At 40.4% G+C, this 14,260-nt stretch overlaps 1 protein-coding gene across 1 annotated transcript; it reads right to left on the bottom strand.

The window, feature by feature from the left end:
* Positions 1-3,753: 3,753 nt before the first annotated feature.
* On the bottom strand, positions 3,754-13,370 carry mmp17b (matrix metallopeptidase 17b). Its single transcript, XM_068715346.1, has 11 exons — positions 13,236-13,370; positions 10,907-11,039; positions 10,664-10,796; positions 10,135-10,243; positions 9,828-10,005; positions 8,993-9,169; positions 7,045-7,138; positions 5,924-5,997; positions 5,653-5,802; positions 5,070-5,327; positions 3,754-4,154 (listed from the first exon to the last, which is right to left on the bottom strand). The coding sequence occupies exons 1-11, from the start codon at positions 13,362-13,364 to the stop codon at positions 3,754-3,756; spliced, it is 1,836 nt and encodes a 611-aa protein (XP_068571447.1). The 5' UTR covers positions 13,365-13,370.
* Between the last annotated feature and the right edge of the window lie 890 nt (positions 13,371-14,260).

The raw sequence follows: 14,260 nt of genomic DNA, 5'->3' as shown, positions 1-14,260 counted from the left end.
TTAACATTAATCACTTACAACTAAGCCAAAGGAAACACCAAACAAATTCTGTTGAAACGGTATTGGCCATCAAAATCAAAGTCTAGTGTAAAACCTGTTCCCACACAGGCGGTTTGGTAGCAAGTTGGGTAATAAAGACACCAGATTATCCCAGTGAGCATTTTTCCATTGAAAACTAATATGGCCATTTCAAAGTAACCAATATCATCTCTCTTTCAACCTACAATTGAACAAATTTACATTTAATGGTCTTAGACTTTCAGACTGAATATCACCAGATTTCAATTAGAAATCAAAGTTGAAATCCTGGTAGGTGCTCACTGGGATGTGTCACTATTATTGCATTCCTTAATGCAGCGCAAAACCCAGACATCAGTTCACAACTGTGGATCTTTTTGTTTCTGACTGTCAATTAAGGTTTATAGCAGTTGACTAAGCAGTTACAACAAGACACTATGTAACAGTCTGTCCCAAATTCCAGTTGTATTTTTTATCAATCAAGTTCTGTAGTTAGCTTTGATTATGTTCTAGAATAAAATGTAAGACCTGATTTTACTACTTTATTATGGATAGACATTTTATGGATAGACATTTGCACAAAAAGAAGAATATATTTTTTAAAACAACCACAATATAAATACTACTGAAGCTATGGAGCAGATGTTTCTGTACTCATATGACTCTGCCGCAGAGAAACTTCTTTTCCATCTAAATATGCTTTGAAAAAGATCACACTTTTAAAGCACTCCATTTATATATCTTATGAGAAAGAAAATGTCATTGTGATCGTAACTATGTGGTCTAACCTCATGTCTGATGAAAAGTTAGATTGTACATCTCCGTGTTAGCCCTCTGCAAAACAACTGGACAAGAACATCTTTAGGGATCAAAAAGCCCCAGAAGCATGTGCAGCATAGCAGAAACCAACTGTATTACTATTTCCTTTAAATAAGAGCCTCTAATGAAAGCCTCTAATGGCAAATCAAAACAGCAGCTTTCTATGCACTTTCGTCAAATAAGAAGAGCAATTTTTAAGGATAAAACTGTGAACACGTTAGAAAGTAATTGCTGAAAATGTGAAAACTATAAAACTATATTGAACCATATTGAGTTGTGAAGTTGGACCGCTGTGTTAAAGATTTTTTGGCGGGCCTGAAATCATGGTTCAATGACACACTGGAACCATCCTTCGCATAACCCCTCCCCTAACTCTGTACAATAATTAGAGTGTGTAGCATAAGTGATTCTGCTGCTCAATCGCAAGTTACAACACTACGTACTTACTACAGCCTTAACTTAGCTAGCTAACTATGTCCCCCACTACTTCCCGCAAATGCATATGCCCTGGATTCCTGCGGTCCCCAGAGACCTCCATGCCACTGACAACGCTGCCTTTGCCAGGCAGTGGCGCACAGAGCTTCAGAGAGAGAATAAAAAAGACAATGTCTCTGGTTCTGCTGCATCGATTTTTTTTTACCTGTCCATGGTAAGTCTAACAATGTTATAGGAGTGCAATGCTAAACTCTTCGGCCATGTTCAGACTGCAAGCCCAAATTTATTTTTTGGCATACCCAGATTGTAATCAGATTGATTTTAGAATGTCCAAACAGCAAAAAAGCACATGGCAGGCAATCATCGCAAATTGGATCCAAACCATATTTGGAGGTGGCTTGATATGTGATTCCAATTGCTTTTCTACGGATGTGTCTCAGTTCGAAGAATCAATGCTCCTGCTAACATACCACAATGTAGGACAACATGGAGGAGAACAACAGTCCGTGACAGTGAAGCCCGCTATGACTGCAGTACGGAACATTGTGATGTATACCAGCCTCCTCTGTTGCTGAGTTTGTGGGGTGCGACAGGGAAGTTCAGCACTGCAGCTTGACAACACGATTAGGAAGGCTAAAATTATGGACCTCCATTTCTTGTGTTTCCGTGATGAAAAAGCTGTGTCACCAGCATTGCTACTGGCCCCTACGTTGTCACCACAACAATATATGCAGCTAGGTTGGTGATATCTGGACACAAAAATACAATCTGATCACTTGCAAATAACAGTGTCTTAACTTTCTAATTTGAGAAACAAATAGGATTTGCCTACACTCTGATTTTAGCTGTATTACTTTTTTTAAGTATGAAGCTGGAGTCAGGACATGGCTAAGTCATGGCTAAGTCATGGTGAGTCATTATGAGTGCTTTGCTTGGTGTTTATATTTCTGTATGTATGCGAACAGATTTGGTCAATGCAATAGCTGTGTAAGATGCAGTCACGGAACTTTACAGGTGTGTAGCTGGGATCAAAATGAAGGCCAAGTCTGAAGATGGTTGTGGTCCGAGCAAGGGGGGTGAAGAGGCCATTGGCCTTGCCACTTTACGACCCTGGCCGAAATTGGTGTCATAAAACTTTACAGGTATGTTGTTGAAATCAAAATGAAGGCCAGGTTTCAAGATGGCTGTGGTCCAAGCAAGGACACAGTAAGTAGGGAGGTAAGAAGTGGGGAAGGGGCCAATGGCACTCCAACTTTGCGCCCCTGGTCCGATTTTTGGCGTCCGGGCTGGTGTGATCCCATCACAAGATGGTCTTTACTTTTGTGATGTCATGAGAGGGAGGGTCATTGATGGGAGATACATCCCCTCCCAGTGGTTGCAGCAGAGACTACAACCCATCATGGCGTCTGATTAACTGACTACAATTCCCATTGTCTGCCGGGGCCAAGGCTGCTGCCCAGCTGAAAGAGATGTGGCTGATTACCCTGAAGAGGCTGGTATGAGGAACAAAAGGAGAAAACGTTTGGAAGGAGGGGGAGGACAGGAGTAGACGAAAAGAATATAGTTTTATGTTACGTTAAAGACAAGGAACCAGAAGTAAACTGAAGATAGTTATGTTTGTTTTTTTGTAGCGGCTTTCTGATGGAATTAAGTTTACCTTTTGCTAAAATAAGCTGAATACAGTATTTTGAGTTACAAACCACCGCTTGTCGTCTTGATTTGTGCACCCACGCCTCACAAGCTGATCCCGACCTCTCAAGACATCACACTTTACATCTTGTTTGCTTAACCCAAACACAAACAGAAATATAATAATAATGTCACAATTATTGGTGGTTTTAGAGTGAATCATGTGCTGGAGCTACTGTATTCCTTGGCAAACAACAGCTGGACTCTTGTCATCACAGTGAGGTTGCCAGGTTTTACTATCAGGGTTGTACAGAGACTAAACTAAAATCTGCTCACCGACCTGGTCTTTCAATCAGAATCCCCGACTCCTCCAGTCCATTTCAATGTGTCTTTGGGCAAGACCCTTAACCCCAAATTCCTCCTGAAAGGCTGTGCCATCAGTGTGTGAATGTTGGTTTGAAAGCGCAACTAGCCCTGATGGATGGTGGCACCTTCCATGGTAGCCTGCTATCAGTGTTTGAACGGGTGTGAATGGGTGAATGACATATAGTGTTAAAGCACTTTCAGTGGTCGGTCGACTAGAACGAAGCTATAAAAGGTCAAGTCCATTTACCATTTACCAAATTATCAGGTAAGCTATTTCCCCCTACCTCCAGTCTTTATGCTAAGCTAGGCTAACCACATCCTGACTCCAGCTTTGTACAGAACCCACAAGACTAGGAAGAGCGGAAATGAGGGATAATGGTCAGTAGGCAGTGTAGTGAATGCACATGGTGAATGTAGGTACGTTTTTATTCTCTATACAGTTCCGTCTCCTGATGAGACAGATGATTTTTATTGTCTTGTACAGCTTTAAATAGCCAACAGTGTCCATGTACTCAGCAGGGAGGCAGCAATAACAAATGTTGCCCTGCAACCAAGAGCTCCATTTTGGCAAGTGCATGCGGTCCAAATGTGTGTACCTTTGTCCTGTATGTCTTTATGTTTATATCCATGTCTGTCCTTTCCATGGCCCCCCCTCCTTCCTTCTTCTTCCTCCTTCTCTCTCTCCTCCTTCCATGTCTCCTTGAGCTTCTGTCTTCCTGCAGGCGGAGACAGAGACAAGGAGAGGTCGTCCACCTCAGGTGTGGATGGGGAAGAGTCAGGGCAGTCCAGCCAGTCCGCAGTAGAGGATCGTGGGTATCCGTCATGCAATGAGGAGCCTGGAAACGCAAACTTCCAGTAGGAGCCTCCTTTGAAGAGATAGACAGAGCCTGGAGAAGAAGGGGAGAAGTTTTCAGAACCAACAACCTGCATGTTTTTGGCTGTTTTGCAGCACTCTATAACAAATGTAATTGTATCCTGTGTAACAGTGACAACAGATTCAAAGTGCTTGCTTGCTTTTCCACCCTCTCTCTCCCTTTTTTGCATCTCATGATTCATCTTCTTTACTTGATCTGAACTATATCAGACATTTTTCACATGTGCTCTGATACATACGTTCCATAGGTTATAGCTTATGTTCAATAAAGAAAATCTCTTTAAAAATACGATCAGTGTAGACAAAAATGAACTGTCAATGGCCAACTACATACCATCCTGCGGTTGCTTTCTAATTTGTAAATTATTAAACTCGAGAAAAATAATAAAGATGATGCACAACTTTAATATGGGTCCTTTACTGAAGATAACACCCTTCTTATGTAAAACCTCTGGTCATGTTTAACTTATATTGACACGGTGAACATGTCAGCAAACAGTTGCTTATTTACACATACAGCAGACTCATTAGCATTCATTTGAAGTTGTTTGTGTCCAAATGATCAACGTAAGTAAAATATATTAATTCTCTTTTAGCTCTGTTTTTGGTCTCCACCAACTTCTGAGAAACATACAGTATGTGTCTCTTTAAAATTTTAAATCTTTAAAATGCTCCACTATGTTTACCAGCTAGTCTCTAACTGTGTCTGTCTGCTGTTTGCTGCTGAGCAGGTAGTGTACAGTGGCTTTTTACAGCTTTGTCTCTGAAAACGTTGATATGAGAGCGGTGGGAGTGAACCAGAACAGTGAAGTTGAAACCAGATAGCTAAACAACGACATGAAACTCAAACTTGTCAGGTCATCTGGTCCTTATAAGGATAGACATATCACAAATGAAACACCACCACAAACATGATTGCTGTCCTCACCATCGTTGTCTGTGGTTATGCCACTGACACCCTCTCTGAGCAGCTGAGTCCAATTGTCTTCTTGCTTCTTTTCCTCAGCGTCTCCCATGTCCCCCCACACGGGGCCCTGCTCTGGGTCCCAGATCAGGCCCCACCTCCCTGTTATAGCCTCATCATCCTCATCTGCTGCAGCTAAGCTCACCCCCATCCTGAGGGCAGACAGGGGCTGAGGGTAGCCTTCCTGCAGGGACAAATCCCTGAACAGCCAGAACTGGGAACCTGCAGGAAGACATGACCTAAAGAGGTTAGTGGGTCAGTTTACATGATTCACTCCACAATGATAAAATACAATTCTAGCTGTGGGTGGATGGCCAATACTATTGCTTTGGAAATGGTATTGAGTTGAGTCCAGATGGTTTCAGAGAAACTAAAACTGGGTAGCAAACAGCTATCAACCTGATCACCGTTTTGCTGTCATTTCATGAGTCAGTGAAATGTATTATCTTCTAGTCCTTTTTCAGTCTCCTGTGAATTGGCTCAGTAACTGATTAATTTATTCATTCATGCATAACATTCATACTGTATTAACATTATTGGATTATACCACTGATAAAGATGATGGCATGATCTGACTTTCTCTCCAGCACCGCGTGAAGCCGAGGGAGGTCAGGAGGTAGACCCCTCCACAGCCTTCTGACTGAAGCCCCATGACCAGATACCAAGCCCCCACCATTGACTCGCCACATCATCAGACCTGAAGAATGACAGAATGTAGTAGACAGCTTTCACCTTCACAAAGTACTTATTAATGTCTTTTTTTCTAATTTGACATGCCAAATCAATTTCAATCATTTCAATTTGTGGTGTATTCAGACCTTTGAAGAAGAAAGTCTCTCCTCGGATCCTAGCCACAGCATCAAAACTGGTGTTACAGCGATCAATGAAGGGACTTAGGGGAGAAAACATACAGCAAGACTTATTTAGCTTCATACCGTCATTCGGAAAGATATAAACACCTTTAGTGGATATTTAAAAATGAATACAATCTGATTTAGAGCAAATTAAGAATTTGTCAACAACTTTTTTTTTCATGACAAAGACTTGACATTGAAGAAACAATAACTGTGACTAAATCCATACACTATTGTGACTAAAATGACTATACAGAAAAAAACTATAATGCAATCTCTTTTATTTTCATTATTTTTTGTTATTTTCAGTGTATAGCGAAGACAAAAACAAAAACTGGCTGGATCGGATTACCAATGACAATGGGGAAGATCTATGCAATTCCTTTTTTTTTAATACTATACACATTATATGCTGGAATTTGAATTCCTGTTTATGTTTTGCCGAATTTGTTGCTGCATTTAAACCTTTAATTGTAATTTGAAGATTTTTTATGAAGTTGCTGGTGTACGAATAATTATTCTAATAATAAATAAAAAATCATTAAATGTATGTTGTTTATGTATTTATTTGTTATTATTATTTTGTTTTACAAAGTTAAGAAAGAAATGTTTAAGTCAAGCTTGATGGTGCCTTACACTTAAAAGAATGATTCCAGTTACTTCCACCTTCCACAAAATGAGGGATAAATAAATCCCTTATTAGTCCCGCAGAGGGGAAATTTGTTCACTGCATTTAACCCATCCCTAATATATTGGGAGCAGTAGGCTGCTGAGAAGCGCCCGGGGAGCAGCTAGGGTTCAGTGTCTTGCTCCGGGACACTTCGGCACAGGACACTTACAGTGGTAGCCAAGGATCGAACCGCCAACCTTGCGGATACCGGACGACTCTCTTTACCCCTACATCTTATCATTAATTATGAATTATTATTATTATTAACACTGGCAACAAAACGGTACTCAGTATCGCTGATACCCAAAGTCCAGGTATCAGAATTGGGACTGAAAGAGTTGGATCGTTGCATTCTTATACAGTATGGCTCCAAAGTGAAAATATCTCTAAATCTGTCTAGTCTTGTAAGTCATACCCATATCTATGATGATGGTGGCGGCTTCTGTAGTTCAGCTGAGGCTCTGGGGCAAGGCGAGGAGCATCAGTGGTCAGCAGCTGTTTCCTTTGACCTAAATCAAAAAATCAATTTACATCTAATGGCAATGAAGTAGCTTTACACTCTTGACAGTAGTGATTAAGCAATAATTAGTGTTTGTTGTAGTGACCACACACCACTTGTTTTCTTTTTTGCAAAGCAATAATTATTTCATGATTTCCCCAAATATCCTAAACTGTCTCTCAGTGATCAATGGATTAAAAGGTGTCAGATAATGTTGTATTGATCTATGATCCAAGCCCCCACAAAGAGCGCCAGATTTTGAAGCTAATTTTACATATTGACCAAACGGTGGAATTACAATTTCCAGGTCTATCATGTGATACCATTGGGCCCAAAAATACTTTTTCCCATAGACTTACATTAGGAAAGAGATGTCTGTAGCTCAGCGGATTTTCTTTTTTAGGTAAATCAACTTCCCAGTAGGACACTTGAATAGTCCTCAATTAAATCATTAAGTTGTCAAGTTGTAAAATGCACTAATAGCCGAATGCAGTGTTTTCCCTGCTCCATTCATGTGAATGAGCCAGATAACGAGGCTAGACCAAGGGCAGGGAGGCGGGGTTAAGGGAAAGGCTTGTGTGCTTGCGCTTTGGGCCCAGTGTTGCGGAAGATTGTCAAAATCTCCCGGTATTTTCATCTGAATTCTGTACTCGGAGGTTGAACTTTTTTTGCTTCATGTGCTTCTCAGCAACTTGCATAGGAATGAACCGGGCCCCCATATCTAGTTCCTTTTTATACATTCATGAAGACGGTAAAGACATCTGATGTGTCTACTGATTATCGATGACCATCAGAATCAGTTCGTATCTGTTTATTACAATAAGAGAGTTTAGTCAAATAAGGAGCTTTTTTCCCATCTTTAATCAAGAGCGTGGTCCTTTAATCTGATTTCACTACATCATTTGTAATGCTCTCCCTGAAAACCCTGTCCTCAAACTCTGTTTGCGCTTGGATTTCTGTTCAAACTATATGCTTGCACCAAATATATTATTGCTTGCACAGATTTCCTGTGCTCCAGCTTCAGCCCTTCTCCTCCCACTTGTGCTGCTTCTGTGTGCTTGTAAAACATCTGCTCCCACATTTCTTCTCTGCTAAGATTATTTCTCCTCTGCTCTTGGATTGTTTTTGTGCAACAACTGTCAAAATTCCCCAACCAACAGAATGCCAGGTGTAGTGTTGACCAATAAAATGATCCTTGCTTCTGACAAGAAATGGCAATGTCTGTCTGAACTTACTCAATAATCACAGGATATCATATCACAGGACTGTAATAAGTCCATCCAATCATTTTATTCAGCCCGAATGAAATGATTGTGCACTCTGCCTGTGCACTCATTGCACGTTACCAGAGTCTAACCCTTCCACCAGAGTCTTCCACATGCTGCTAGCTTGACAGTTGTGAGTTCTAACAATAGCCATATAATTCATTCATGTTTACATTCATAATGATAATTTTGGGGGAGTAGCTTTGGAGGTAGGCCTCAAGGGACAGGCTCAGTGTTGCCGACGTGGCCACTTTCTCGCAAGATTCAGAAACTTTTAGAGCTAGTGCTGCTAGATACTTTCAATGGAAAAGAGTTGGCAACACTGGGCTGGGTCAAAATCTAGCATATTCTTGTTGATTACTCCAGTGATACCGCAGCTTTAACTCATAATAATGAAGTCATTATGTCTTCTTTCTCTGACGTGTTGGAATGCAATTTGTTTCTTACAATATATGCCTCCTCACATACTTACCATGAAAAGGATTAATTATTATCTGACCAAAAATTGTGTTTACACACTAAATTGTCATAGTGGAAATTCAGACTTTTTAAACACAGTCGTAAGAAAGGTCAATTGGTGCTTAGACAAAAAGCCTTACCGTAGAGCTGGGTGATGTGCTCCAGATCATGAGGTCCCAGGTGGTAGTGGAGAGGGTCTCCTGCAGGACCCTGATAGTACGGCCTCATCACTGAGTGGCGAGATGAGGAGTGGGAAAGGCCCAGTGAATGGCCAAACTCATGGACCAGCACTGTAAACAGGTCAGTGCCCTCAGAGGCTGGGGAGGAAGAAGGGAAGACAAAAAGGCAGATAAAGAGAACAATGAGAAAATTACAATGTGTAGGTGTGTGTAGTTCTAACATCCAGTCTTATCTTTCACTTTTGGTCAGGGAGTGATTGTGATGGGGGCAATGTCTGATTTTGCCAAAAGCCCTGCAAGCAGCTACTAAAGGGTGCAATGTCCATTACTTACCACAAGGTAGAGCTGTTGGACAGAACAAACAACATAATGACAGCGTTTCGTTTCCTATATTTGACCTCAGTGTACTACTACCAAACAGGTTGGAGTCCCCTGAATGTACTGCGCTAATGACATGGCAACTGATCTATTACATCATTAAGCATGTTGTGCAAGTGAAACAAATGTAAAGGTGACAATTCTCTGGGGACCATGTAAATTGTCAGCAAATTTCATGGCAATCCATTAGTTATCCGTTGTACAAAGTCCATAGAGCATGTAATCACTGTAAAAACACCAACTTGTACTGTTTAGTACAAATACAAAATTTAAGTTGATAGAATATGAATAAACTGAATATCACAGTACATTACAGCATATCAGATGTGGCAACAACTAGCAGCAGAGTCTAGCCTGGACGTGCAATAAAGATGTAATAATATTAAAAGATGCAGAAGTTTTCTGCACATTGTTCCACCTGGCTGTCTGAAGGTCCACTCCTCCTCTGCATCCAGATGAACTCCTCCTGCCCGGGCAGTGTCTGATGGGAAGAAAGCATGGCCGACTGCACCGCCTGCCCCATCAAAGGGATAGCCATCACCGTGATAGCCCTGGAGGAAGTCTACCTGTAAGTCAGCTGTTTCTGGGCTTCCCACCTAAAGAGAGCGGGCAATAGAAAGGATGCCTGATGGTTAGCCAGACTTTGTAGGAGTCCACCTGTAGGGGACTAATATTGACCATCTTTCCCATACATCAATGATGCAGCATCAGTCAAATGTACTAACCTCGTGGAACTCCAAGGCGGTTGGCTCTGCCCACACTCTTAAAGCATAAAAGACCAGTGAGCGGATTGTTTCCCGGGACAGATGGGAAGAAGAGGGGTATGAGCGCAACCTAGGAATGTAACAGCGTGAGTTTGTGTATGTAAGAGAAAGACGGAGAGAAAGACCATACCCAGTTAAAGATGACTTGAAGCAAATAAATGTGCGTTTGTAAAAAAGAGGGCTGGGTATCAGTACTCGATAGCCCTAAAGTTTTTCGACTGAAATACCTCAGTTTATACCTGCATTCAATCCCAAGAAAAGATCTACTGCATTTAGATCTGCAGGAATTAAATGAAGTAACCTACTCTATTGGTATGGTATCACTTTAAAGGTACTGGTAATGGCACTATATTGGATATTTTTAAACAATACACAGCCCTAGCAAAAAAGTAAGGTGACCATCCTAATTGAATATGGAAAATTCTCAGGTTTGTTCCAGTTTACCAGATCATAATCTGGTGTAGATTACAAGAAATTAATCGTATCCAACCTCCAGTTAATATTCTTGCGTGTCCACATGGGGATGGCCCTTCTATTTCTTCTTCTCATGTTGCTCCCTTCTAGGTTGTCCTGGTCAGGTAGGGAGCAGCGTGGACTGTTCATCAACGCCATTGTCTCCTCATCTGAATACACCAAAGCACAGAGGAAGCAAGAAGGAGTAGACTGAACATTAGGGCATTTGATCTTAAAAGCAACGATATGGCTTTTCACAGCCACTGTCTGAAACCCTTACCTACAACTCCAGTGTCTTTGAGGCCTGCAAACCTCTGCATGGCCCTGACGGCATTAGTGACAGCTGTCCAGGCCTGCAGCTGACCAGTGGAGGGGTCTGAGGGTGGGAGGTAGCCATACTTCATCAACCAATCCTATGAGTGGAGAAAAGCATGTAGTCATCTAAATATAGTGTCATCTTGTAAACCTGAGGAAACATACATGGAAAGATTCCTCAAACACAAAATGATCATAACGAACCCATGTGCTTTTTAAAGTTAGTCAACTCAAAGCACTTGGCTAAGGTACATTGGTTGCCAGTGTAATCAACTAATGTAATCAAGGAAGCCATTACATTTCTTCTCAAACTTATTTGGCAAAGCAGTAATAACAGAGCAGTAGTATGTCGATGTATTTGTGGTTGCAAATTTTGCAAATTTTCCTGAAGCTAAAACAAATAAGTTTGATCTTCCACTCCCTCAAATTTCAAAATATATGAATCCAACAAACCAAATAAATGATAAAACACTATGGTATTAATTGCATATTGGGATTTGCATCAATTAACATGTTGTTAGCGTGCAATCTTAGCATGCATGCTTTTTGCATTGTTCTCTTCACATGGACCTATTGTGTTTGACAAACGATGCCTTCCCTCGTTTGACATGAATGGGATGAACTGAATAATAGAAAACAACTCTCTGTATAATGCTGTACAGTTCAACAACACCGCAAACGGCAGCCTCCTAAATGATCATAAAGTTGAATCAACACTTCTCTGTAACGGTTTAACAAGAACTGAACATTATAACCTTCATGGAGGGAGGATTTATTGCCAAACTAATGTATAGACCTCTTATACTATGTATAGACCCCAATAGATAACAAAAAGCAAAGGGGCAATGCTAGCATATCATGCACTGGTGGTGATCGGTGATCTGTTGTTGTCATAGAAACATAAAAAAGGGTTCGGAGCGCCTTTTTTCGATAAATATAAGACCCATTATATATATATATATATATATATATATATATATATAATATAAAGAGAGGGAGAGAAAATGTTATTAATAGTTTAGCTTCTGCTAACCACAAACAAAGGCTCACAGCTGCGACTACAGTTAGCACTAGCGTATTTGCAATATTTTCTTTCTAATAGTTTAGCCTTCTGTCTTAGTGGTGCAGCAGCCATGACGGGTACAGGTCATAGAAGGCTAAGTTAACCTAAAAGCAACATTTTCACTCCATCTCTGAAACGCTTTGCCGATATCGTAGCTTGCTAGAGCATCAATTCACAGTTTGCATCTCAAAGCCATTCATTCAAATTGGACCCATAGTCTTTTAATTCTGGTACCCAACAACACAGCAAGATTACTTTCTTGAGGTGTAACTTTAGCCTACAACTCTGAGGTGATTCCTATTAGCCTTCAGTGTTTCCTTTGTATTGCCTCCAGCTGACACTGTGACGTTATCATGTCGTCGGCATTAAAAGCATTTGTGTCTCAGAGATCCGAGACCCATTAATTGACACCTGCTGAAAGCCTAAACAGGGGGTCTCTAAAATCTTTAAAACATTTCTATTGCTTGTAATTGTCGCAAAAATATCTTTAAATAGCATAGGCCACTATGTCCAGCAGTAGTCTATTAATTATTAAATTAATTTAAAATGTATTAATTATTGAAAACATTTCTTCAGAAATATTAATAATGAGTGCAAGAAAGGATTTTCTGCCATAAATAACATAGCCAGCTAGAGTCTTCACTTCTGTTTGTGGACCTAAATGGACAAGTTTGATCCAGGGCTTTTCGTGAGAACCTGGATTAAAGGAGGACATTGTCTCTCCTCTTCTTGGATACCAGGGCAGCAAAAAGAGGAAGCCGAGCCAAGGTCTGTGTGTTGGTTCAAGTGTGTGTATGTGTGCGTGTGTGTCGAGTTAGCAAGAGAGGCATGTGTGCTGTGTGGATTCTGTTGCAGGGCATACTTTTTTTGCAGCCTTATTGTTAACGATATTGTTTGAAGTGTGTTAGTTAATTGCCTTGGCTTGCATCCATGAAATATTCTATGTTGAGTATTGAGTATATAACAAGTGCACAAATCAGTTGTAGTAACATTATCAGGTGACTACTTAAGACCCAAAATCAAAATCCAGACTCACGGCCCAATAATATGAGCAAGATAGTCACCTACCTCTCGTGTTGCTTCTGTTAGTGCTAATCAATATAAAGGCTGTTTAGGTATGTGTTGTTAAAATGAGTTGATATAAATAAGATGAGGGTTTTTTTAGGTGATTCGATGCATTTCAACATTTGCAGTCCTTGCTCCTTATAAATGTGCATGCAGTTTCTTTTACCACAAGTTGGGTGCCCTCATCTTCAGTGGGTGTCACTGGTGCAGGGGAGGGTGTGGGGGTTGTATCAGCAGAGGAGGCTGTTTGCACCCATCCATTGCTCAGGCACAGAAAAATAATCCACATCTTCATCTTGGCTGCATAATCTTGTGCTTAAATTAATTACTTAAGAGAAATCGTCAAAACCGTTTGTAAATCCATTGGAGTCAGAGATGATTTTCCATTCCCTAGAGTAAAAAAAAAAAATTTAAAATTTGGAGACAAATTGCAATTAGAGCTGTTAACACTGTCAGAATACAGCAACAAATGACATCTGAAAGAAGGTATGAAGATTGAGGCTTGAACCTGTTATAAGTGTAATAATATTATCATTCATTTGAGTTTGTGTCTTCCTGACGTAGTGTAATTCCAATTGTCTCTACCAACTCCTGACAAAAACATCTCTCTTTAGCTGCTAAATGCTGCAACTGCATTCACTAGCTATAGTCTCGAAGGGTGGGTGCCCATATAGTCTATTAAATGGCAGAAAAGCACTGACAGAGCACTGGGGGATGCTTCATCTCAGCTTTTCATCAAAAAAGGCTCCCAACGCTTTAAAAAAAAGTCCAATGTCAACAATATCTTGGCATAACATCACTCTAACCGCTGTTTTATGATAAACTAGTAACGCATTTGTTTGATATCTGTTTTGCACCATGAATGCACTCTCATAACAAGGGTCGTTTTGTTACCATCAAATCCATTTTTGTCAAGAAAGCCACGCTCAAAAGCTAGAGCATCGCGATGCGTAAGCATTACCAATTTTTTAAATGCTGCAGCGCACACTGAATATCATATGATAGATAGATAGATATATACTTTATTTATCCCCAGGGGGAAATGTATCTGTAGCAGCAGCAAACAAAGTTACACAGTAAAATACAAATATTAAGTATGGAAAATGCATATATACAATACAATAAAATAACAGAGCAGAACCTATTAAATTTAAAGAAAATAAAGTAATAAAAAATGCACAGTATATACAA

Source organism: Cebidichthys violaceus, unplaced genomic scaffold, assembly GCF_023349555.1.
Source record: "Cebidichthys violaceus isolate CVI_PGR_0920_01 unplaced genomic scaffold, fCebVio1.0.p SCAF_2, whole genome shotgun sequence".
Classification (NCBI taxonomy): domain Eukaryota; kingdom Metazoa; phylum Chordata; class Actinopteri; order Perciformes; family Stichaeidae; genus Cebidichthys; species Cebidichthys violaceus.
Note: the sequence above shows the minus strand (reverse complement) of the source record. Positions and strands in the feature narration are given on the sequence as shown.